At 45.4% G+C, this 25,238-nt stretch overlaps 3 protein-coding genes across 7 annotated transcripts in view; 1 reads left to right on the top strand and 2 right to left on the bottom strand.

Moving 5' to 3' along the window:
* Nucleotides 1-308: 308 nt before the first annotated feature.
* LOC131105934 (metabotropic glutamate receptor 7) lies at nucleotides 309-11,683 on the bottom strand. 3 transcript variants are annotated; one of them, XM_058054458.1, is made up of 10 exons: nucleotides 9,562-11,683; nucleotides 9,046-9,262; nucleotides 8,791-8,926; nucleotides 8,569-8,723; nucleotides 8,290-8,427; nucleotides 7,903-8,103; nucleotides 7,527-7,666; nucleotides 4,735-5,670; nucleotides 4,400-4,646; nucleotides 309-1,895 (listed from the first exon to the last, which is right to left on the bottom strand). In XM_058054458.1, the coding sequence occupies exons 1-10, from the start codon at nucleotides 10,051-10,053 to the stop codon at nucleotides 1,885-1,887; spliced, it is 2,673 nt and encodes an 890-aa protein (XP_057910441.1). In that variant the 5' UTR covers nucleotides 10,054-11,683; the 3' UTR covers nucleotides 309-1,884. The 3 variants fall into 3 exon arrangements, with proteins under 3 accessions (XP_057910441.1, XP_057910440.1, XP_057910442.1); XM_058054457.1 differs by having other exon boundaries at nucleotides 309-1,898; XM_058054459.1 differs by having other exon boundaries at nucleotides 311-1,898; nucleotides 9,046-9,177; nucleotides 9,562-9,827.
* Nucleotides 11,684-11,863: 180 nt separating this feature from the next.
* Nucleotides 11,864-25,238, bottom strand: part of LOC131105933 (E3 ubiquitin-protein ligase RNF123) — a 38,826-nt gene continuing 25,451 nt past the window's right edge. The window contains exons 38-41 of one of the 3 annotated variants that reach the window (XM_058054455.1): nucleotides 14,886-15,112; nucleotides 13,903-13,997; nucleotides 13,280-13,365; nucleotides 11,864-13,197 (exon numbers count right to left, since the gene is read on the bottom strand). In XM_058054455.1, the coding sequence (XP_057910438.1) occupies nucleotides 13,098-13,197; nucleotides 13,280-13,365; nucleotides 13,903-13,997; nucleotides 14,886-15,112 (508 nt within the window). In that variant the 3' untranslated portion in view covers nucleotides 11,864-13,097. The remainder of the gene's footprint in view (nucleotides 13,198-13,279; nucleotides 13,366-13,902; nucleotides 13,998-14,885; nucleotides 15,113-25,238) is intronic. The other 2 variants (XM_058054453.1, XM_058054456.1) reach the window with 2 other exon arrangements.
* amigo3 (adhesion molecule with Ig-like domain 3) lies at nucleotides 15,611-18,080 on the top strand. Its single transcript, XM_058054461.1, has 2 exons — nucleotides 15,611-15,753; nucleotides 15,838-18,080. Exon 2 carries the CDS (start codon nucleotides 16,081-16,083, stop codon nucleotides 17,617-17,619), a length of 1,539 nt encoding a protein of 512 aa, XP_057910444.1. The 5' UTR covers nucleotides 15,611-15,753; nucleotides 15,838-16,080; the 3' UTR covers nucleotides 17,620-18,080.

The raw sequence follows: 25,238 nt of genomic DNA on the forward strand, positions 1-25,238 counted from the left end.
AATCAATCAGTAATAAATAAATAAATATAATAATAATAAAACGGCAAATAATAAAAACTTAAGAAACCACATATAGTTGGTGGGTAGACAAATGATTTTTTTCAGATTAAAATGAACAAAGCATTATTAGAGCCCTGTAGACATGACAAAACACGACTATAGTCACATTTATACTCTTTTTATTTACAACATATTGCGCAACTGCAGGGTCTTGAGACACATGCTAACTCGCAAACTAGAGAGCTAGCGACCTAAACGGTAGCCTTTTAGTTATTTCCTTTCAACTTAAATAGCCAAAAACTTACCACTTCCACACGGATAGGGAGGATAACTATTAACAGTTATTTAACCTTTAACATGAACATTAATCAAACGTAATAATTTTTTCTGGGTACATGATACCATACAGCATCCATATCAAACTTGCGCGGGCCGCACTAACATTAAACTTTCATATCAAGGCGGGTGCTTCAAACTAGTGTCCTGCGGGCCACATTTGGCCCACGGGCCGCGTGTTTGAGACCCCTTGGTATAAAGAAAGAGAGACACACACATGAGTTATGAAAAGTTATAAATATATTTGATACATCCTCTGACAAATCACAAGAAAGGGGTCAACGGTCATGGTCCCACCACAACATTGTGCAAGCAATACAAACACATGCACACACGCACACAGAAACAATACAACATAGAAAAGAAACATGCAGTGACAGGTCACATGACCTGTAGAGATCACATGCGTGATTGACTTACGGACACAGAGAAGTACATCAAAATACAGAAGTGTCACGTGTAGTAGTAGTACCCACGTGTACTCGTACACTCAAACTGCTCAGTTGCCACCGTCAATAATAGCCATCTTGGTTACGTAGCGGAAGAGTGGAGACTAAATCACGTAGTTGCAATTTATAATTAAAAATGATAAAAGAAGTGAGTAAATATTGCAGTCATCATTTTTGGTAAGTGTGCCGCACATATGGGGGAAATATGATAATTTATTTGTGCAAAATCCCGCAAAATCATCTAAACTAAGTGAAGCAACACGACACACTTTGGCCTCCGCATAGCGAAAATTGGTTGGAAATACGTCATTTAATTTCAATTTTCAGCATTTACACACCCTTTACTGCACAACTATAAAGGTATAAAGTGATATTCTAACTTCAGGAACAAAGTTTCATTGAGGCGTGATGGTTGTTTTGAAAATAAACAACGTAGAACACGACTTCCTGTTTACGACGTACGGCGGAAGTCCGTGACCAAATTTGGAGTCGAAATTAAATTCGGCAAGATCTCGCAAAAGCTCATCTGTTTTTATCCATTAAAATTATTTCCCCCAAATAAAGAACAGTGTACACAGTATACTTACTTGAAAGAGTACTGACCAAAATATTTCATTTTAGACACAAATCGAAATAAAGTAGATAAAGGACATGCAGAAAGTATTGAGTGACACCTGTGGTCAACACGGGAAACTACACCAATATTCCGTATTGTACATAAATAACATAAAAACATTAATAGCCCTTACATGACATCTTTCTCTTTCGCTTGAGCAAGCTAACATAATGAAATAAACCCCGCCCACCACAGCGCGTCAACCATATTTGGTCACGTGTTGTCTACATTCATTCGATTGGTGTGAAAAGTCAAAAAGGAAGCATTCTTGTGGAGAAGACATACGCCCCCCGCTGCTGACACGCAGACAGAGCAGACAGCAAAGATGTTTGCCCTGGCAGATAAACGTTGGTTTCGTCCACCACGAGCCGACAGGAAGTTGACAAACTTTCAGGTCATCAGAGTGAGAACTTGGGGTTTTTTTTGTTTCTTCTCAGGAGGAGACACAACAAAATCCACTGACGGATGGAAGATGGAATAAGGTCAAAGGTCACCTGCTGACACACAAACACTTTCATTGGGGTTGTGTGAGGAGAACGAAGAAAGCTGTAACAAACGACGTAATTAGGAGATGATTTCACTTCAATGCTTCATTTCAAGCATGTCAATGATTGACACATAGACCGTCCAATGACTGCAGCCACTCTTGGCATATTATTATTCATTCATTCATTTTCTACCGCTTTTCCTCACGAGGGTCGCGGGGGTGCTGGAGCCTATCCCAGCTGTCTTCGGGCACAAGAGGCGGGCTACACCCTGGACTGGTGGCCAGCCAATCACAGGGCACATATAGACAAACAACCATTCACACTCACATTCATACCTATGGACAATTTGGAGTCGCCAATTAAGCTAGCATGTTTTTGGGATGTGGGAGGAAACCGGAGTACCCGGAGAAAACACACGCATGCACGGGGAGAACATGCAAACTCCACACAGAGATGGCAGAGGGTGGGGAAAGACAAAATAAAAAGCCTAAAAGTTACCACTTCCACACAAAATAGGAGGAGAACTCATTCAGTCATTCATTTTCTATTGCTTATACTCACGAGGGTCGCGGGGGGGGGGGGGGGGGGTGTTGGAGCCTATCCCAGCTGTCTTCGGGCACGAGAGGCGGGGTACACCCTGGACTGGTGGCCAGCCAATCACAGGGCACATATAGACAAACAACCATTCACACTCACATTCATACCTATGGACAATTTGGAGTCGCTAATTAACCTAGCATGTTTTTGGAATGTGGGAGGAAACCGGAGTACCCAGAGAAAACCCACGCATACACAGGGAGAACATGTAAACTCCACACAGAGATGGCCGAGGGTGGAATTGAACCCTGGTCTCCTAGCTGCGAGGTCTGACCTAACCACTCGATCACCGTGCCACCCGCATATTATTTATTTATTGTTATTTGGGCAAATATATCAAACATTACAGTGCATTTCTTACATCAATCAAAATACAGATGACCAACCCAAACATCAGTTTCTTCTTTTTAAGTCCTACCTTGAGGTTTTTAGATGTGCTTTTTAGTTTGTGTGTGTCTAGTCTTGTGCATTAAAAAGCAAGGTTTTAATCTGTGCTCAAACCGATGACCAGCTCCAGCCCCAGTCTTCACTTGCTGTGCCTAATCTGGGTTGTTTGTTTGCATTGTATTTCATTGTATTGTATTGTAATGGTTGTTGTATTTTGATGTATGTAGATCAGTGTTTTTCAACCTTTTTTGAGCCACGGCATGTTTTTTACATTGGAAAAATCTTGTGGCACACCACTAACCAAAAATGTTCCAAAATGTCACCACGACCTCACACGTGCATCAATAAGTCTATGGGAGGAACAAGGTAGGTGTTGCCACACGGACCAATATTACATTGCTCTGCCAGTCTTTACACCACAGACACTCCACAGTAGCCACGTTTTTACATCACCACTTTTTCTCTTTCCGAATGACCTTTCGGGAAACAATGGTATCCATGGAAAGGAATATTCCAATCTCTTGTCTACATGCGCCGTGAAAATCAAACAGAATAGTCAATGCGGTAAAACGTAAACATTACCATCACATGATACCGGCTTCCCCAAGTTTTTCTTTCACTTGTTAGAATAACTCCGTATTGCCAGTTTTTCGTCTGTCCAGTCTTGAAATTTAGTTTGAATCAAAAACAAACTTTGCTTAGTCCAGTGCCGATTGCTGGCCTCCATTTTTAAAAGTGAAGAACGTCTGGATCTGCGTGTTACGTCATATCTGAGCATGCGCTGAAAGAACGCACCCGGGATCAATTTAAACAGGAAAAGATCAAATTCAATCTTGCTAATATTTTATAAATAAACTCAGGACATGTTTTATATAGATATATATTTTCTTTTTTAATAAAACTGGACTTGTGAATAAAGTATAGAAGGGTTTAGATTCTGTTCCACAGATGGCGGTAATGCATACGAAAGCTGTTTGCCAACCGCCAATAAACAACAGAAGAAGAAAAACACCACGAAGAAGAACGCACCCTGCCAACTTTCCGTTTGAGCGGGTACAAGATACCTCAATCGGATTGGTTAAAGGAATATTCCATCCCTGTTCAATTCTTTCCGTTTGAGCAAATAAACCAAATGCAATTGGAATATTTGGGTCCATGTATACTATTGACATAATGGCTATTGACATCATATTTGCAAATGATGATTAATAAATGTTAATTATAAAAAGTGCTATTGGATAATTCCTCACGGCACACCTGACGGTTTCTCAAGGTACACTAGTGTGCCGCGGCACAGTGGTTGAAAATCACTGCTCTAGAGGATTGGTTCAAGAGCCTTTGAGCCTCAGGCTCCTTCGCCACCAGAGAGGTGACGTTCCACGTCCTCAGAGCTACTTTCTGCAGTCGATCGGACCTCCAAGGTAAAAAATATGGAAAACATATGTATATGTATACCTGTGTGTATACCATATGGGTACATCATTGGCGTATGATAAGATAAGATAAAATAAGAGAGCGTAACTCACTGCTGGCGTCCATGTTGTGACAGAGTTGGGTCTTGGCCTCGCCATTGGGTCGCTCGCTGACCTTGTGAGCCAGTCGGGACGATGCAGCAGCTGCCGTCACCACCGCCTTGAAAGACCGCCTCTTCTGCGTCACGTTGAGTTCAGGGTGGAAGATGATGACGTACACCTTGGGAAGGAAGAGCATTCCCAACGGCACCGAGGCGCTCAGGCTCATGGAGATGGTCAGAGCGGTGGTCTGGATGTAAAGCTGGAGGCCCGCAAACAGACAAATCCTCACTGAGCTACCTGTCCGTCAAATTGTGGGCGGGTAACACGCACACGCAGGTGCGACTCACCTTGTGGGCAGAGCGCGGCGTTCCGAAGAAGATGGGAATGAAGGCGAGCCAGACGATGCAGGTGGTATAGACGGTAAAGCTGATGGCTTTGGCCTCATGGACGCCATCGTGCAAGTGGCGCGTCTTGATGGTGTAGGCGGTGCACGTGACCATGAGGAGGAGGCTGTAGCCCAGCGTGCAGATGGTCTGCAGGTCGCCCATGTCGCACGTCAACATACCGCGTGCTAAACGTGCTTCCACGCTCTTGCGCTGCTCGTAGTCGACGACGGTGTGGGGCGGGGTCACGGCAATCCACAGCAGCGTGGCGAGCAGCTGGACGGCAACGAGGCCACAGACCACGGTGAGCTGCGAGGTGGGGCTGACAAAGCGGGCGGCCGCCGCCGACCTCTTGCTGCGCTCAGAGATGGCATAGATGTGGTGTGTTTTGGCAAACATGGCGGAATAACTGATGCACATTCCCAATCCCAAAAAGATCCGCCTGAGTGCGCACACGCCTGTGTCCGGCTTGGCGACCATCGGGAAGGTGACGATGTACGACAGGAAGATCCCTGCGAGGAGCACGTAGCTCATCTCTCGGCCAGACGCGCGCACCACGGCCGTGTGGTTGAAGCGCACAAAGGCAGCCATGGCGGCCAGCGTGGTAGCAATACCCAGCGTGGCGAGGAGAACAGGGATGAGCGCCCACGGCGAGTGCCATTCCAGGTGGATGACGGGGATGGGCTGACAGGAAGTGCGGTTGGCGTCAGGCCGCATGTTGAAGGCACACAGCTTGCACGTGAACTCGTCCTGTTGATACTGGTACCCGTCGCAGCGCTCGCAGTGCCAGCAGCAGGCCACGCCCCTTGCCAGCTTCTTCCTCTCGCCCACCCGGCAGGGAAGGCTGCACACCGATGAGGGAACGCCGCGCTCGCCGTGGCCCCACTGCATATCCTCCACCTGTGGACAAGGAGTGCATGACATGTCACTTTGTTGTCTATGCACTTCCTGCGTGTAAATAGCATCAAAAAATATGGCCGACAAGGGGACATTCCAAATTCTGTTGCTATGCTAACATAACCACAGCACCTTAATAATCATACCCAATCTAAAATTATAACCAGGAAACACTGAGCCTGGTTTTCCCTCGCCTGGACGTGGGTCTGGATCAAGAGTCTTGAACCAGTCATGATGTGCTATATATATCACTATATTGACACTTACTATGGTACCCATTATGGCATTGGATGCTCATATCAAAAAATAAAAAAAATAATAATTAAAAATAAGTAATAATCAAAAAATATATAAATTAAAAAATATATGAATTTAAAAAATTTAAAACATTTTTTTAATGAAAAAATGTATAAAATAAAATTGAAAACAAAAACTTAAATTATATTTGGAAAGCAGGAAGTGAACAAATGTAACAGTTACTGATTGTAAAGTAAAAGTACCAGATGGAGGGGTAGGATTTAATAAGCTTTGCTTCTTCCTACTCCTTTTGGACACGTGGAACTGGGAACTGATTATGTGACAAAAATAAAATAAAAAAAATAGTAATCATAAAAAAACTTAAACTATATTAGGAAAGCAGGAAGTGAACAAATGTAACAGTTACTGATTGTAAAAGTACCAGATGGAGGGGTAGGATTTAATAAGCTTTGCTTCTTCCTACTCCTTTTGGACATGTGGAACTGGGAACTGATACCATTACCATTACCATTACATTGGAGTCGAACCCAGTCAACGAGAGGGTAGTTTCCCTCCGCATTTGGGTGGGGGAACAACAAGTCCTGATTGTTGTCTGCACCTATGCTCCAGTTCAGATTCCCTTCCCCCTTTGGAGTCCTTAGAGTGTGTGGAATTCATTTGCCCCCCATGATGTGAAATGTGAACCTGAGCGATGGGTATTGGACTTCTGGCTCCGATAGTGGGGGAGGATACCTGTCAGACCCGGCAGGCCCAAATGCATTATGAGGGTGTCTTGTCCCTGTCCCCCGTGAGAAGGAGGACTACCTCCATCACTCTACTGTAATGTTCCGAGGAAGGGAGCAGACATTGGCTTCTAAAGGACCATGTTCAATGCCTCCATTGTTGTGGCTATAAGGTGGTCGGTGCCTGTCATGGTGGTAATTCCAGAACCCTTTGATGGATGGAGTCCTATTGGGTCTTTTGGCAGTCATTGGCAGACCCGGCGGTCTGTGGCTCTGGTAGTCGGCAACAGACAAGGAAGGACCCAACAGAGGGCTCGCTATCTCTGGAGCTGAGGTTGCTGAGGTGATCGATAAGGTCCTCGGTAGCAGGACCCTGGGCATGGATGAGATCCGCAATCGCACACAACTGGGACATCTGGGACAGTGCCTCTGGATTAGCCGACCTGAATCGGTACCAAATCCCATAGCAGTAGCAGTGTGTTTTTTGTCCTGGTTGTGGAACTATGGACTCAATGCTCTCGGCAGGGTCCTTAAGGGTGCATGGGAGTGTTGTGTGGATTTTCAGAAAATTCCTTGAGGAATCCCAGGAAGAGGTACTGAGCATATGGGGTACTGTGCCACCATAATGATAATAACAGCTAAAATAATAATAATAATAATTATTATAAGTAATGTACATATCATGATAGCTGAGCCATTTTCCAAATGAAGCTGCTAATCTGAGAGGAACATTCCGATCCCCTTCACTCAGTGTCCCATGATCCCTATGAGATAATCCCATTTTTCCTCCTTTCATTCTTCACTTGAATCTATCTTTTCCTTAGCATACTGGATGTGGAGTAACAAATGTGCTGCCATGTTTTGATATGAAAAACTGACATTGAGCTGCAGAGTTTCCATCCATTGTCCGACGACGCGGTATCCTGGCCCGCTGGCGTTGTTCCACTGGTACTGGAAGACATCATAATGGCCGGGGGCGTCGCCGTTCCGATTGAACATCACGGAAGTACCTGCACTTCCTGTACATGAAAGACGTTGAATAAGACATTATTTAAAAATATTTATCCATGTTGGCGTGACGTTCGTCATATAAGTATATGCGTGTGTGTGTTTGTGTATTAGCGTGTGCTGGCAAACATTATGATGATTATGATGAATTCATGATGTATGGATTTATACTGCTTTTAACTTGATTATTCATATTCCTGATGATTCCCTGTGTGTGTGTGTGTGTGTGTGTGTGTGTGTGGCTCACCGTTGAAGCTGACAGTGCGGATGTACTTGAGTAGTTTCTTGCCACTGGCCATCTCCATGTCAGGACAGAGGGCGGAGTCTGGGGGGCAAAGGTCAGCATGCATGTTGTGCAACGCGTAGGCCATGGCGTACACTGCGTCCATCACAAACTGCACTTTAGCCTCCTGCTCGTACTTGGAGTCCATGCCAATCCGTTCCTGACCTTTAGATCAGAACACATCAACACAACATTTGTGTCACATGACCTAATAACACATGTTTTTACGCTTGTTCAACCAGGTTAGGATGGCCACAGTTTGACACTGGAACAGACTATTTGCACGACCACACTTTGGACACTGTGCTGCGTCAGACTAAACACACTCACACAGAGCATGTGCATGCTCACCGGTGCACTTCCTGGAGGCGTGGCGTGGGGTAGCAGTGCTGGTCAGCTGACAGCGGAAGTTCTCCTCCCAGAACTCAGCAAACCAAACATTCCTGCGGTTGTTCTCCAGTGTGCGTGACGTGAAGTACGCATCAAAGCCTGCACACACACACACACTTGTTGAGACTGCTGATGTTGTTTCCATAGCAACCAAATTCAGGAATAATGTGATTTCCAGCAGGAAATGAGAGCATGCAGTTCTCCTTCATGGGTTTATTGATTGATTGATTGGAGAGTTACCGCTGATGGTGGCCCTTTTGGGCAGTACGGTGATGGCGCCGGCGGCGGCATCCTCCAGCTGATGGACGGGAGCGTTGTTGGCCCCCCAGCTGTCAGAACCAATCCACAGAAAGTGACCCACCTGCTGCGCTCGCTTGCTGGCGCTCAGAACACCTCTGGAACACACACACACATTGTGAGTATTGTGTATGTGTGCGTGTCACATGACCCCCGCACGGGTACCTGATGTCGTCGTCAGAGGCGAAGAGTATGACCGCTCGGGCGGCGGGCGTGTCCAGCAGAAGGCGGATGACCTTGTCAAAGTGGGAGGAGTCAGAATGGTGTGGGATCTTCACAGACTGAGCCACACACGTTCCACCTGAGGACCAAAGGCATGCTAATGCTAACAGTTGAAAGCACATCCGTTTTCACATGACTCACACACAGTCGGCTGTCAATCACTTCCTGTGACGGAGATCAAAGGTAAATAAATCGTACCCTGGTCTCGAGAAAGCTGCAGGAAGGCGTCCACGCCCTTCTCGCCGTAACTGCCCTCCGATGCCACGGTGGACACGTACGTCCATCCCAGCACCTTGACAAGGTCCAGCATGGCCTGAGCCTGGAAGCCATCTGGAGGAACCACACGAGAGAAGAAGTCGTAGCGCCGCTCGTCACTCAGCTCGGGCGCCGTCGACGCGTAACTGATCTGTGGAATCTGATCACAACATTATCATGAAAACCTCTTCTTCTGCAGACGGTGAAGGTGCGCAAATTGATACAGCAACAAGAGACGACAACAAAACTATGAAAAAGGTTTACGGTTATGGGTTATCAAAATTGGGTTAGATGGTAAATTAGGATTAGATTAGGTGGGATTAGTATTAGTATTATAAAGAAAGCCACAGTAACGACACGCCCACTAGACCTGCTCCCAATTGAAGCTCTGCCTCCCTGGCACCCACGTGACGCCCGGCCCGCCAACAGGTGTGCATGCAGAAAGTGAGCGGAAGTTACCTGGAAGAGGCGCAGGATGTTGGCCACCATGATGGACACGGAGCTGGCAGACGCTCCGACCACGCCTACCACCTTCTCGTCCTCCACGAAGACTGGCGCGTCTCCGTCTGTGCATCGCACGTCCGACGTGTCCTTCTGCACGAGCGCTTGCACGAACGTCAGCGACTGCTCGAGCGCGTGAGTGTCCCGCGAGCACGTATCGAGCACGCGCGCGCCCAGCGTGATATTGGGGAGCAGGTGCTCGTCTGCGTTGATGACGTCCAGCGCGTACATCATAGCCTCCAGGCGCTGGATGCCGGTTTCCTTTTTCAGGTCCCCACAAGGGGGTCCGCCGGGGACCCCCTTGGCGTGTACGGGGAACAGCCCCCCGAGCGTGACGTCACCCTCCACTCGGATGGAATGTGGCGCCAAAAGATCCTGGCTGTGTGCCAGCTGCACGCACGTGTGCACGAGCCACACGAGGCTGAGGGGCGATGGTTCCGGGGTACCCATGACTGGACCCCAACACCCCCGTCCGGGTACCCAGTCCAAACGGTACTCACTCAGGATAACTGGCGCCACTTCATCCTTCCAACTTGCCAGCGAAAGCAAAAAGAAAATAAAATGTTGGGGAGGGGGGCGGAGTGGGAGGGGGGACCCGCCAAAAGCTCACGGGCTCTGCGCTCAGTGGCGGTGTTGATGCGGCGGCCGCACGCTAGCCCACGTTGCGGGTCCGCGCTTGTGAGCGTGCGTGTGAGCGAGAGGAAAGGAGCCGTGCACGCGCGCACCCACCAAGACGTGCAGGCTGGCGATGTTGATCTCTAAAAGAAGAAAAAACGGCGAGGGGAACGGCGGGAGATTCTCTCTAAAAGCGCCAACGGCGAGGGGGCGGGGGGTGAGGTGTGGGGTGGGGGGGCGTTCGCTCGTGAATGAGGATCTCTGCAGCAACCACCTGTCACCTCCTCCTTAGTTTCAACTACCATGACGTCATCAGCCATATATATATTTAATACATTTATATACATCACGTGATCATTTAAAGTATAATGCTGATTGGATGTCATTTATCTGTTGGTGGGTTTGTGAAATAACGGAGGCGTGGCCTCTGGAGATAAGCAAAGCTAACAGGAAGCCATTGTCCTCCACTTCCTGTGTGTTCATGTATTGACATGATGGACCAATCCAAATAAGTCCTCCAACACTCACAAGTTCATAAAGTGTTTCCATGACAACAATAACACCCCCCCCTCAGGTGTCAGTGATGAATATAAGAAAGAAATCACCAATAATGAGGAAGATGACGACAGGAAGGAGAGAGGGAAAAAATCTATAGTACACTCCGCTTCCTCCGCCTCCTTGTTATTGATGTTGATGGTATTGTTATCACAACGCACACACTACGGTGGTGGCATGTTAACACAAGAGGAGGAGGATGAGGAGCCTTCACTCATGTTGAATTCCTTCATCCTGCATCCTGTTGCCATGGCAGCACTGTGTGCTGGACACAGGTAGCGCCGTGTAATCCGGCTAGCATGGACAGCATAGTTAGTATCTATTTAATAAAAGGGATATGAATCTCAGGTCCCCCTCCATAATGTATGCCACTCCTATTGCTGTCAATAGGACTTGTTCTTGTTAGCTACCAATGTACATGATCTTCATCAGGATTCTCCTGCATGAGGCAGGATTTATGCCTTCCAGATCAACCACATATACCAGCTCTTATAAGAGTCCTCATTGAGAAGTTCCATGAAGTGAACAGACAATAAGGAGTAGCTGTGTGTAGCTAGTGTCATGAGAAGCTTCTGGAGAGCACAATGAAGACATCATGGAGTCTCCTGCCATAGCAAGCGGCGGGTCCAGCCGGGGCTCCTTTTTACCATTAAGGGTGTGCAGCATTACGACCGTGTCCCCATGGCGCAGGTCCACCAGAGAACCAACCAAGCTAACATCATCCAGATGTGATGCTGGGCAAGGACATATTCCACTGCCCACCTGAACCATCATGGAGTTCCACACTCAGCAAAGAAGTGTGAATGCCTGCACACACACACACTGGATCATACTGTGATTTTGGTGCTATGCTCTGTGAAGGTTGTCATGGAGACGTCAATACGCCTTTCCATATACAACATGTAGTGCAGCGGGTGTCCTGCAGGGAGCAGCAACGGGCTGTAGAAGCTTTCTGCCCAAGGCCTTTCTGAGAAAACACAACTTTCTATGTTGCGTCACGTGACAACACACACACACACACACACACACACACACACACACACAATAAACCCAAAGTTTCAATGCCCCTTTCTCGCATCCTCCATCCTTCGCTTTTATTTTCTCCCCGTGTACAAATACCACCTCACCTAGTGTAGTCAGAATGAGCGTTTAGAATGTGTATGATAGTGTCCTGACAAAAAAGTATTGTTTTGAATAAATAATTTAATGCACGCGCACACACACACACACACACACGTCAGTCTACAAGTTCTATGACATTAAACACTGAATGGTGTGTGTGTGATGCCAGCTGGCTGACACCCCAGAGGGAGGAAAAACATCAGAGTGAGAAGTTGTTTTAGTGAGGATTTGATCTTGGCATCTGTAATGTGTGTGTGTGTGTGTGTGCGAGAGAGAGAGTAAGGAAAGTAAATACGTGTGTACGAGGCGTTCATCCACTACATCGATGTATTGATTTATATTCCTATGATCCAACTCCCATCTATCTGTGCTCAGCATGTTGCCATTCCAGACGACATATCAATCTAACATCTTTGAAAATGTAAACAATTTGCTCTCAAAATTGCTCTCAATTCTGGATTACTTTGGAGTAGAGAAGTGAATGAGGAATCATGTTTTATCAGGTAGAATTAATCACAGACTAGATGAATTGCTGTTTATGTGTTGGTTCATATCCATAATTAATGTATACTTGATTCCCTTACAAAAACCTCAGTCAGACTGATTGAAGTTTTGGCTAAAAAGTGACTGAATCGTTTCGGCTGTTATGAACCAATATGGTCCTTGAATTGTTTCGGCAAAAACGAATCGTAATACACACTCTGAGTGTGTAAAAAAAAAGAAAATTGAATTAATTCAGAATGTTTGAAGATGTGGTGTAAATGGTACCGACGGGCTACAGAATATTTTAGGGAGGCTGAAGTGAAGTGCCGATAAATTCAACATAAAGTGTCCAGAATACGATTTAAAATCAATAATCATGTCATAATAATCATTATTCCCTTAAATACGATGATGAATGTGTCACTGTACTGATGACTCGGGCAGAATTAGGAATCTGAATATGAATTCATCATATATCTATGATCAGAAATGATGACATCATTTGATTGGCCAATGGGCGGGGTTTTAAAGGCTGTGATGCCCTCTTGGTTGATGGTGTTTTTATGTGGACATAGTCTGCTTCTCAGACGTGGAAGTTTGCGTGGAAGCGTCACATTAAGAACAAATCCTGCTTCCTCGTGCAGAAAGTGTGCGCACACATGTGTGTGTGTGTGTGTGAGAGAGAGAGACTACCAAAACGAACGTTAGTCTGGTGTGTGTTAGGCAGAGGTGGGCTTGCAGTAATCGTCCACAGCGGTGATGGTGGCCTTGCAGAAGAAACAGTCCTTGTTGTTCATCAGGTGTTGGTTGATGCACGCTCTACACAAACACAAACACCAAGGTCACTCCCAGCATGCTTTGCGGCAACACAACAAACAGGGATAACGAGCTGGCGACTGACTTGCAGGACTTGTGCGAGCAGGGTTCAAAGATGGCCGAGATGGAGTGAGCGTAGCAGATGGGGCAAAGGTCATCCTCGCTTGTGGGCTGAAAAACACAGCACACAGACACTTTCTGTTAGCATGGCACTGACGCGTGTTTACATTCAACTTAGGCAGCTGTTAACTAAACAGTGAGGATGTTGTGGTGTTTAAAGGAATCGCCGACAGGTTTTCAAACAGTGGGAAATTTTGGGAGAAGCTCCAGATGGCGCCTGCGACTGGCACGCCATCATAAACATGGCGTCTGCTGCCAGCATGCTACCAAAAACACGATGGATGCTTGTTCTGGAGTTTGATCGCATCCATGCCAGCAGCCCAGCATTTTTATTTGGCCTATGAGCAAGGAAATATAGTTATTAATTACTGTTTTTGACGTGATTATTATGTTTTTTCAACGACTTTCTGCTCTCCAATCGACGTGTTGATCTGCTGAGGCCACACCTCCCCCCGTGACATGACACTAAATCAGCAAAAAAAAGCCCTCCAATAAGAGTTATTCAGTGGGTAATAATCATGTCGGGTATGTACAGGAAGTCCTGTCATAAAGATGATTGACAGCAAAGGAAGTGATGACATCACTGACCGCCGTGCTGGCCGCAGCCTGTTGTGATTCTTCAGTGAGAAACGCCAACATGAGCTCCACCTTCTGCTTCTCCTCCTGGCTGATGTAGTCACTGTCTGTTGGCGGGAAAATACAAACACATGCCTTGATGCCAACGCCAACAAGAAACCAATCAATCAATCAATCAATCAATCAATTAATACGGCAGCAGGGGGCGCTCATGTATGTGTCGTGCTGGATGATACAAGATTCAAGCGTTTTCACACCAAATGTTGCATCAAGCTGACCGTGACATCAACACGTTTACAAAATTCTGAATCCAGTAGTAATCCCTCATTCCACAACCTGCTGTGATGAATCCATTTCCACCAAGTAGGAATCCTTATTGATAAACTGAATATATTCAGAAACCTGTTGAACTTTTAAACACTGTTAAACATCATTAGAGCCCTCTAGACATTAAATAACACCCCTATAGTGACTTTTACATTCATTTTACCCAATATAGAAGACATTCATTCATTCATTTTCTACCGCTTTTCCCCTCACGAGGATTGCTGTCTTCGGGCGAGAGGCGGGGTACATCCTGGACTGGTGGCCAGCCAATCACAGGGCACATATAGACAAACAACCATTCCCACTCATATTCATACCTATGGACAATTTGGAGTCGCTAATTAACCTAGCATGTTTTTGGAATGTGGGAAGAAACCGGAGTACCCGGAGAAAATCCACGCATGCACATGCAAACTCCACACAGAGATGGCAGAGGGTGCAATTGAACCCTGGTCTCCTAGCTGTGAGGTCTGTGCGCTAACCACTAGACCACTAGATAAGAGAAAATAAAACATAAAATACATAAATAATATGTATGGAATTATTCCTTCTTTACAGTACTTCCTGTTGCGGCAATGATGTCATCAATGTCACATTACTGACACCCAGTGGCCAAACAAGGACAAACAGAAGCAGAAAAAGAAGAAGATGATGTGTGCATCACTTACATGCGTGCAGAGAGAAGTGTTTACGCTCCAACGGGCCGATGGCTCCGGAGGCAGAGGGTAGGGGCGGAGCCACAGAGGACGCCAGGGCGCTCACGACCGGACGGCTGCCAGTGGAAAGCAGTGGCGGCGCTGAGCCGCACGAGTCTCCTCCCTCTCCTAGAAGGTGCTGGATGGAGTGAAGCTGGAAGCACGGGTCCGACAGCAGCACGGATGCCGCCCGGGACGTCCTGTGAGAGGAGAGACAGACGTGACACAGACATTATCAAGGCGCTACTTCCTGTAAGCACTCACGTGACAGTATTATTTGACCCCAATGACACGTCCATGGTGGCGTCCATGTATAGTTATTCAGAGTCAAAGGTCAGGCGGTGATTCAGGAGCCCATCAATGATGTGACGTGCTTCACTTTACAAATTTATCTGGAATTTTGTGCTTCAATTTATCTGGAATTTTGTGCTTCTGTTGGTGTTTGTGTCAAGCTACGTGTGTGCGTACGTGTGTGTGTATTTACACTTGCAACAAAGTGTGCCACTGCTACAAGAAGAAACACTACAAGAAGGAGGGAGGGGGAGAGAGAGAGAGAGAGAGAGAGAGAGAGAGAGTAGAAAGGGGAGGAGTTATGGAAGCAGCTCTGAGTGGAGCACATCTGGACGCATCCTGCTGCTCCAGCATGTGAGTGTCGGCGGCAGCGGCGGCGGCGACGGCAGCAGCAGGAGAGAGTGGTGGCTGCGGGCTGGCAACATGTGATGTCGGCACTGGGGCGGGCCGTGGGCGGGAGCAGAGGTTCCCCCAAACACAAACATGCTGCCTGCGAGATGAAGCGGACGCACAGCGACAAGTGACGCCGCGGTCACGCCAGCAAACTGAAGTGAGTGAGACGTTTATTCAGGAGATCTGAACCCTCTACTGCATCTTCAAGTCCTATCTTCTTTCCGTTTTCGGCCATCTCCAGCAACAGGCTCGGTTCCGAGCGGTCCAGATGGCTGCGGTGCTGCCAGCAGGACGTTAAAAGCGACTTCTACAAGAGCTGACAGCACGCTCACACGCTGAGTTGAGTGTTTATGGTGTCGGCAGCACGAGCGACCGGGGTTGGATTTAAGCTTTCACCCTGAAGGATGCATGTTTGTTTTGGAGATAAAGAATACAAAAATGAGTTTGCTGTGACAGAAAGTGGACCAGTGGTGCCGGGGGCGTCATGTCAGCTCTTCTGTCCCCATCGTGGAGGTCCTTCGTGGTTCTGCTCGGATGTCTCCAGCAGGTTTCGTCCATCCGGGTCGGCATCTGCCAGTCGGGACACAACTCCTCCCACACGGTCGGCTGCCTATGTGCTTCCGACATTCTGAGTTGCACCGGACTGGGGCTGGACCACGTCCCTGTAGGCATCCCCGGTTCTGCTGTCACTCTGGACCTCAGCCATAATCGCTTGATTCATCTGAAGGGTGGCAGCTTTGGGGGACTGTTCCGTCTGCAGACATTACGCTTGGCGCACAACCAGCTCACAACCATCCAGCCGGGCACCTTTGGAAACTCCTCTGGAGGTCTTCTGCGCCACCTAGACCTGTCGTCCAACAAGCTGAGGGTTCTGGAGCAACACTACTTCCAGGAAATTCCTGGACTGGAGGAGCTGCTGCTCTTCAACAACCGCATGGTTCAAGTGGAGAGCGGCGCACTGGCAGTACTGGGTGGCCTCCGCAGGGTCTACCTCAGCCACAACCGACTCGCCGACTTCCCTTTCTTCTCCGTTCAAGACCACAGCCACCCTCAGCTGGCCATGCTGGACCTGTCCTCAAACCACCTGCGGAAGCTGCCCCTGGAGTACTTATCAAACCTCCCCAGCAGACTCCAGCAGGGACTCTACCTTCACAACAACATGCTGGTGTGCGACTGCGCCACATTCCGAATGTTCCGTGTCTGGGAGGAGAGAGGCTTCGCGTCCGTGACGGACTTCCGGCAAGATCACACCTGCCGGGTGTACGGGATGCAACAAGGCACTGTGCGCTTCTTCCAGCATGGCGGCTTCTTCCACCAGTGCAACTTGACCGCCATGACGGCGCAACTCAGGGAGCAGCAGAGCAGTGTTGCTGTGAGCGCCGGGGCGGCGTTGCTGCTCCACTGTGCCACCACCCTGACGGGAAGACATGTCACGTTCTTCTGGGTTTCCCCCAATCAGGAGTACGTGGCGCCACCTGGCAACAACGGCTCTCTGAAGATGTTTGCCAACGGGAGTCTGGAGATTACAGCGGCCCGAGCGGAGGACTCTGGGATCTACTGGTGCATGGCTCTGGACGGGACGCATCAGCGCAACCAGACGCAGGAAGTCAACGTGACGGTGGTGCCGCACGACGCCATCGAGACTCACGAGTCTTTCAACACCGGATTCACCACCCTGCTGGGCTGCGTGGTCAGTCTGCTTCTGGTGCTCATGTACCTGTACCTTACACCCTGCAGATGCCCCCACTGCAACAAAGCGACACCCCCCGCCACCTCCGGCGCGGCCAACGAGGCCGGGGTAGAGAGCGGCCAGTCCTCCATTCTCAGCCCCACCCCACCCGCCACCACGGAGGGCCCGGGCCGCAAGGTGAGTACCAACAAACATGTGGTCTTTTTGGAGCCAATCAGAGAGCAACAAAACGGCAGGCTCGGGGTGGGACACGTAGGGCCGGGTTTACTTCTGGAACCCGAGCAGCAGCCAAAGCAGGACGTGTTCCTGGACACGCCCCTCGTGTTGCCATAGCAACAGGACTCCCTGCCACCGTCGCCACCATCACCACCATCACCACCATCACCACCCCTGTGTCATGACAACACAAGCAGCACCTTTGCTTTGCCTTCTTCCTGTTTGTCCGGCCAAGGACCAATCACACTGTGACCGATGCAACACCAAAGATGGCCACACTAACAAGTCGGGGTAGGGGGCTTCTGGTCCCAAATGAAACCTTTAAAACCTTTTGTGTAACTTCCTGTCACACGGACACTGTGTCACGCATCTAATGTTGTCCAGTAGAGGAGCTTTTTTTTGTAAAAACAGAAGCTCGGCTTTCATTGCCAAATGCAACTTTCACCGAGGAGCACAAGAGGGACATAAATAAATGAAGACTTGTCTGTTTGGATGCTTTCACTGTACTCACTGCATCTTCCCTGCACTACCTCCACTTCCTGTCTGTCTTTGTGTCCGAATAAAGTACTATGGACGTCCCTGCTTGTTATTGTGAATGGAAGTGCATGACAATGACACAGAACACTTTTCACACAATCACAAGCACCACGTCTGCGGCACAGCATCGACATCATAGATCAAGAAATCAAACATGATCATCATCTGCGTGCTGATATTATCGTCTTTGCTCAAGCGTAAAACCTTTCTACTCTCCATCAGCCAGACGTTGCTCTCTAAAATCTATCTCATCAAATATTCAGCAGTCAGCAGCGTAAATACAAAGACACTTTTTCAACGACGTGCTGCAGCATGCGGTCACATGCACATCTCTGTCCACCATCACGAAGGGTCCGTGGGCTTTCCAGGAAGTCACGCTATTAATAGATGTTAGTGTGTATGTGTGCGCGCGCGCGACGCCATCGTGTCCTCAGCAGTAACACAAGTAGGCGGACAAAGTGCAGACCTGCTTCACTGTCATATTTGTTCATCTCATCCAGGCCGGGTTTCCATTAGTGTACTTTCAGCATTCAGCGTATACATGTAGTACACTGACAAGTACGGTCGAAATGCAGTACCCACTTGTTGTACTCAAAACATCTCAAAAGGCTGGGTGTGCAGGCAAGGATCCTAACTACCCTCAATCACCACTATCTTGGCAACGTAGGGGAAGGGGAGGGGCTAACTCCAGTGGTTGCAGTTCACCCTTAAAAAGGAGAGAAGAGGAAGTGGATATTGATATTATATATTGATATTGATATTTTTGGTAAGAAATGGATTTGGGACAGCAGTACTTTCAGGAATTAAATACAGTAATCCCTAATTTCTGTCGGTTAATCGGTTCCAGACACAACTTTGATAAGTCCTTCTTTATAAACAAATATTTTCATATTTCGAACCTATTTATCACCTTCTAAATACACCTTCTAACACTACTGGAGCACTCCAGACAAGAAATAACACCCCTATAGTTGCCTTTATACTCCTATTACCCAATTTAGTAGACATCACTGACTGTGACTGTCTGTTAGCATAGCATGTTTCACCGACCAGCGTATAATACTACATATCATCCCGTCTTTGAATGTGTCTTCTGAATGCCTTATATTTATTATTTCACTTACCATTTTTATGGTTGAAAATCGTTTGGACAAGAAATATGTATGTGCATATTTTTTGACCGATAATACAATGTGGTCAACCACAAAAAATATATATATTTTTAAATTATAATTATTATAATTTAATTATTATTATTTTAATTATTTTTATTTTAATTATTATAATTTAAAATTATTTTAATTATTTTTTATATTTTTCAATATTTGACTTCACATCACAGCAAAGGAGACTCATTAGCATCGCTTAGCTTGTGACTAAGCCACAGAGATATGCTCCTAGAGTTGCCGTCGATGAGAAAGACACCCCCCCCCATCTGATGTCAAGAAAGGGCACGGCCTAAGGGTGCTGTCAATCAAACAGGGACTTGACCCTCAATAATTGCCTTGACTTGACGCTGACGTCATCTTTCTTAGAGTGTAACGTGTAACGCTGTCTTCCAGGTGCGTGGGTTTGAGCTCTACTCTGTCTGGATGCCCCCCCGCTCGTCCACCGTCAGCGCGACTGCTTTCTCTTCATTCTGACTTCCTCCGCCCACCCGGAGTGCTGCTCCCCTGTTTCCATGGAAACACAGCGGGACAAGACGGGAAAACGTGCTCCTTGGCCACGGCGATACGACGCGTACGTTCGGCGTGTCACATGACCAATCACGTGGTCAAAGCTGTCGCACAAGCAAGTTCGCAAGGAAGCGGAGCTAAAGATGATCAACACTAATTGAATATTACATCATCATTATCATTATCATTGGCGAATACGCCCAACTTTAGTGTTGCATGACGAAGCTGTGTCCGCCATTTTGGAACAGCGTGCACACAACCAGCGGAGGCCGCTCGTGATTTACTGCCGTTTTCGCTCCTGTGCGTGATAGATGGTGACGGGGGAAAGTGCCGAGTCAGCATGGGCTGGTGGCGTTTTCCCAGAGAAAATGATTCAGCGATGGAAGGTCGACCGACAGTGAAAGCCAATCCTGAGGGATGAAAGCCATCCAGCAGCAACACCGGCACGCCACTATTTTCAGTGACAGTCGCTCGATAAGTTGCATCAATCAATAAAGTATCCCTTTCGGAAGAAACTTTGCTATGGAAGCTGGAAGGGAAGAATAGATTTACATTTACTATCGTATAGCATTAGCACGGGCTTCTTCTGGTTCCACATGAAGGGGAAGCCTTCCGGACTGATTGGGATCAGGCTACATCCTGAAAAAGGATCCTCCCCGCTGAGCCGGCGCGGCACACGAGCAATAAGAGCAAATAAAGCAATAAAGATCCCAGCAGGCTGAGCTCATGTCCGCCAAAGACAACAAGAGGCTCCGAGCGCTGCTAAGCTAATCAGCGCCGCCCACAATCTAATCTACGCCGACTGCTCACGGCTCCTCTGGTCTTCCAGCCTCCAGTAATGGACAATAATTAGCACCATTGATTTTCACGCTGGGCAAGACGGGGGCGCCATGCATGTGTGTTTTTTTGTTGTGGGGGGGGGGGGGGGGGTGTTGTCTTTGTTCGTAGTCCAGAGACATGGAGATGATGGGCAGATGAAGCATGGCCATTAACAGGCTGTGTTGGTGCTACCTGCTGGCCCTGACTCATAAACACATTATCACGGGACTGTCTTTGAATGTGTAATTAGTACATTGTTTTGGCTTTATTGCTCACATATTTAGCCAGTATCCACACCCCTCTCGATTGTCTTTTTCAATAAAGTGCCTAGCGACAACTTTTTTTGGTCTCATTTGCGTACGCATGTGTCACTCTTCTCATCGAGCACCCTGTCGAAAAGTACGCACAGTACTTGGTTGCGGCATAAAAAAAGGCAAAATAAAATAATTTTCAAAGTTAATTAATCTAATTAATCTAATTTTTCCCTCAAATGAATTAATCATGATTAATCACCATTTTCCACTAATGTGTGAAATATGCACATTTTAAATGGAGAAAGATAAATAAAATTACACAATTATATTTATTTGGGGGCGGCACGGCGGTCGAGTGGTTAGCGCGCAGACCTCACAGCTAGGAGACCAGGGTTCAATTCCACCCTCGGCCATCTCTGTGTGGAGTTTGCATGTTCTTCCCGTGCACGAGTGGGTTTTCTCCGGGTACTCCGGTTTCCTCCCACATTCCAAAAACTTGCTAGGACTCCAAATTGTCCATAGGTATGAATGTGAGTGTGAATGGTTGTTTGTCAATATGTGCCCTGTGATTGGCTGGCCACCAGTCCAGGATGTACTCTGCCTCTCGCCCGAGGTTAGTTTGGGCATTTTTTTTTCATGCTGTGGAATGCATTGGAATCCTGGTCGCAGTCCAACTGGAGCACCGCCTCGCTCATTGATTACAAGCAAACACGCCAGAAACTATTAGCGCAGCAGGCTGCACCTGTGCTGCATTCTTAGGAATGAGTCCGGAAGATGACCCGCGGCTGTTCGGGGGCACCTCCTGGTCAAAGGGTCCTACTCAGGTAAACCGTGTGCCACTTGGGTGCACGTTCACAAGCGACAGAGCCCGGAACACAAGTGCAATAAGAATGGTTCCAGTAATTAGCATTGGCCTCCTGCAGTTTGTTGCCATGGCTACAGCGTTGATGCTGTTCCTGTGACTGTGTGGTGACAGACTGGATCAGAACATCCAATCTCACATATCTGCAGTGTGACAACTGAAAACATTCAATGAGTATCCAGTTATGATGCGATGTGCGGCTTCCATGGTCAGATAGTATAGAAGATGATGGTGGTGGTGGTGGTGATGATGTTGGTGCAGAGTCAGCAGGATGGCCAAGTGTGCAAAGTCATGTTGCTGATGAGTCCAGATCAATAAGTACATTACATGTGGGCATCCTGATGGAAGTCCAAAGAGGAGTCCTTGATGGACTTCGATCAGCCCAAAGTGGAAAGTGCACAGCAGTAATGTACGCTCGCCACGTGCACGGGGGAGCCTAAAAAGCTGCACACTGACACGCCATTAAACAATAAGTTGAAACGGCAGCCCCATTGCAAGTCTTTACACCAGGGTTCTATTTTTTTTTTTTTTTTTTTTTTACACTTGAAGTTATTTTTATCAGTTATATATATTTTTTTACACTTTGAATTATGTACACTTGAAGTCATTCAAAACTTCAATTAATTTCCATTTATTAATTTTTATTATTTAATTGAAATGTTCTTAATGTTTATTTTTTCTGTACTTTGCTATGTATTTTTCTGTACTTTTTAATTCATTGTTATTTTCCTTAAATTTTTATTTTAGTCATTTAAAATTTCTATTTATTTCCATTATTGTTATGCTTTTAACTCATTTGTTTTTTAAAAATGTTTTATTAATTTTTATTTTCCTCTACACTTTTAAAGGCATTTTATTTGCATCTTTTTACCCATCTAATTTGTATTTTTTATCATTTTTGTTATTTTTATTTTTCGTGTTTTTATTGAAGTAATTGTTATTTTCATTTAATTTTTTTATTTTAGTCATTTAGAATTTCTATTTATTTCCATTATTGTTATGCTTTTAACTCATTTATTTGTTAAAAAAATGTTTTATATTTTTTTTATTTTCCTCTACACTTTTAAAGGCATTTTATTTGCACATTTTTACTTATCTAATTCGTATTTTTTATAATTTTATTTTTGTTTGTGTTTTTATTGAAGTAATTGTTATTTTTTTTCATTTTAGTCATTTAAACTTTGTATTTATTTCCATTATTTTCATGCTTTTAAGTCACTTCCTTTTTTAAAATGTTTTTGTCATTTCTTATATTAATTTCTATTCTATTCTGTAGACTCTTAAGGCATATTTTATTTAATTTTCAACCCATTTCATTTTATTTTTATTATATTATTTTATGTTTTTATTATATTTTTATTACTTGTGATTTGTTTGTGTTTTTAAGTCATTAAACATTTATGTGTTTTTCCATTTTAGTAAAAAAAAATGTCACTTTTAATAAAAGAATTATTGATTTGTATTTTTTATTCTTTATTACGCTTTTAAAAGTTATTAATTTTTGGTCTTTATTCAAGTCATTTGTTATCTTTTAAAACATTAATACACATAATTATGTAATAATGTCCAAAGTGCATTTTAAAGGAATTTATTATGACATTTTGTCAAGTAAATGAGGAGGAAGATGACTAAATTACGACTCAATATGGCTTGGAAATAAGTCAGACATTATTTGTATATTCCATATTTTTATGTAATTTTTGTCTTGCTATCAGCAACCCACCCAGAATGGATCCGCCGCCCACTTTTGGGTCCCGACCCACCAGTTGAAACCCCTCCTTAAGAGTCACCTGGCACGATGGCATGATGCTGACACACTGATTCTTTATAGCGACTCCTAGCCATGCAACGTCCATTAAAGGCACAGAGAGACTTCCTGTGTGTGTCCCATCATGCACCACACTCTCCGCCAGCGCTCTCATCCAAACCTCACCACTTCACTTTGGCTGCTGAGAGGCCGGGAGAGCAGCAGGGACGCCAGGAGGGGAACGTGAGAGAGCAGCGAGTCGGCATCACGTTCACACATAAATGAGCACGCGCAACTGTTGCTCCAATCAGACGCCACAGAAGATCCAAAACCTCCAACAATGTCATGGAGAAAAATCGTTATTTGTTTACAATCAAATCTCGGGTTTCCAACATGATTTGGGTTGCCGTGGTTTTCGTACGCTGTCTTGTTATGGTCCAATATTGCACGTATGTATTTGTATTGCATGTAACAAATATATTATAAATATATTTACGTTGAATCTTGTGGAATTAATAAAGATGTGGACATGAGACTCCCATATGGTGATACTTTATATACTGTTACAGTTATATACTGTACTTCAACAAGAAAATACTTTATACCTGCAATACTAGCGTTGTCGTATTTGCTGTTTTATTTTTAATTTCCAAACTATTTCAACAGTCCTCTTGAATTAACTTTGTAAATTTTCTTCTCATAATGACTTTACTTTTGCAAAATTACATCTGTTTTTTTTTCCATTTCCGATGTTGCTTCCCCCAAAATATTTCAACTATCATCTTGTAAATTTTCTTCTCATAATGTAGACGACTTCATTCCTGCAATACTTTGATTTTATTGCCAAAATATTTTAACTTTTTCACCATACATTTCCCATTATTAACAACTTTATTTTGTTTGTTTCTCATACATGTCATCATTTAAAAAAAATTTGAATATTCTTAAATATTTCAACTCCATGCTTCTAAAATGACAGTTGTTCCTCATAATATTACCAGTTTATTCTCAAAAATTGCCACTTTTTTCAGTTAGATTAAGATTTTTTTCTCTTAATATTTTGACTGATTTTGCAAAATTACATCTGTTTTTTTTCCATTTCCGATGCTGCTTCCCCCAAAATATTTCAACTATCATCTTGTAAATTTTCTAAAAAAAGGCAAAAAAAAAAAGCTACCGACGAAAGTTAATTTGTACTGTCAAATGGTTAAAATTTTTAATCAAATGAATCTATTTTCAAATTAATTAATCATGATTAATCACCACTTGCCACTAATGTGTGAATTTTTTTTGCTATATGAAATGGAGAAAGATAAATGAAAAGTACACAATTATATTTATTTGGGGGCGGCACGGCGGTTGAGTGGTTAGCGCACAGACCTCACAGCTAGGAGACCAGTGTTCAATTCCACACTCTGCCATCTCTGTGTGGAGTTTGCATGTTCTCCCCATGCGTGCGTGGGTTTCCTCCCACATTCCAAAAAAAACATGCTAGGTTAATTGGCGACTCCATATTGTCCATAGGTGTGAGTGTGAATGGTTGTTTGTCTATATGTGCCCTGTGATTGGCTGGCGACCAGTCCAGGGTGTACCCCGCCTCTCGCCCGAAGACAGCTGGGATAGGCTCCAGCACCCCCCGCGACCCTCGTGAGGAAAAGCGGTAGAAAATGAATGAATGAAAGAATATTCTGAGTTTATTATATTATGACTAACACGTAACACCATATATTTCCTCATATATAACAACTTTATTTTGTTTGTTTCTCATACATTTCATCATTTAAAAAAATATTGTTGAATCTTCTTAAATATTTCAACTGTGCTTCTAAAACTCATATTAT

This window comes from Doryrhamphus excisus, chromosome 18 (assembly GCF_030265055.1).
Source record: "Doryrhamphus excisus isolate RoL2022-K1 chromosome 18, RoL_Dexc_1.0, whole genome shotgun sequence".
NCBI lineage: Eukaryota > Metazoa > Chordata > Actinopteri > Syngnathiformes > Syngnathidae > Doryrhamphus > Doryrhamphus excisus.

Excerpts from the sequence above, each read along its gene's own strand:
- LOC131105934 (XM_058054457.1), bottom strand. The coding sequence starts at position 10,053 with ATGGGTACCCCGGAACCATCGCCCCTCAGCCTCGTGTGGCTCGTGCAC. Across the intron at positions 8,927-9,045 it reads GCAGCTTTCTCGAGACCAGG|GTGGAACGTGTGTGGCTCAG; the intron begins GTACGATTTATT and ends TTTGGTCCTCAG. Across the intron at positions 4,647-4,734 it reads CGCCGCGCTCTGCCCACAAG|CTTTACATCCAGACCACCGC; the intron begins GTGAGTCGCACC and ends GCGGGCCTCCAG.
- amigo3 (XM_058054461.1), top strand. The coding sequence starts at position 16,081 with ATGTCAGCTCTTCTGTCCCCATCGTGGAGGTCCTTCGTGGTTCTGCTC.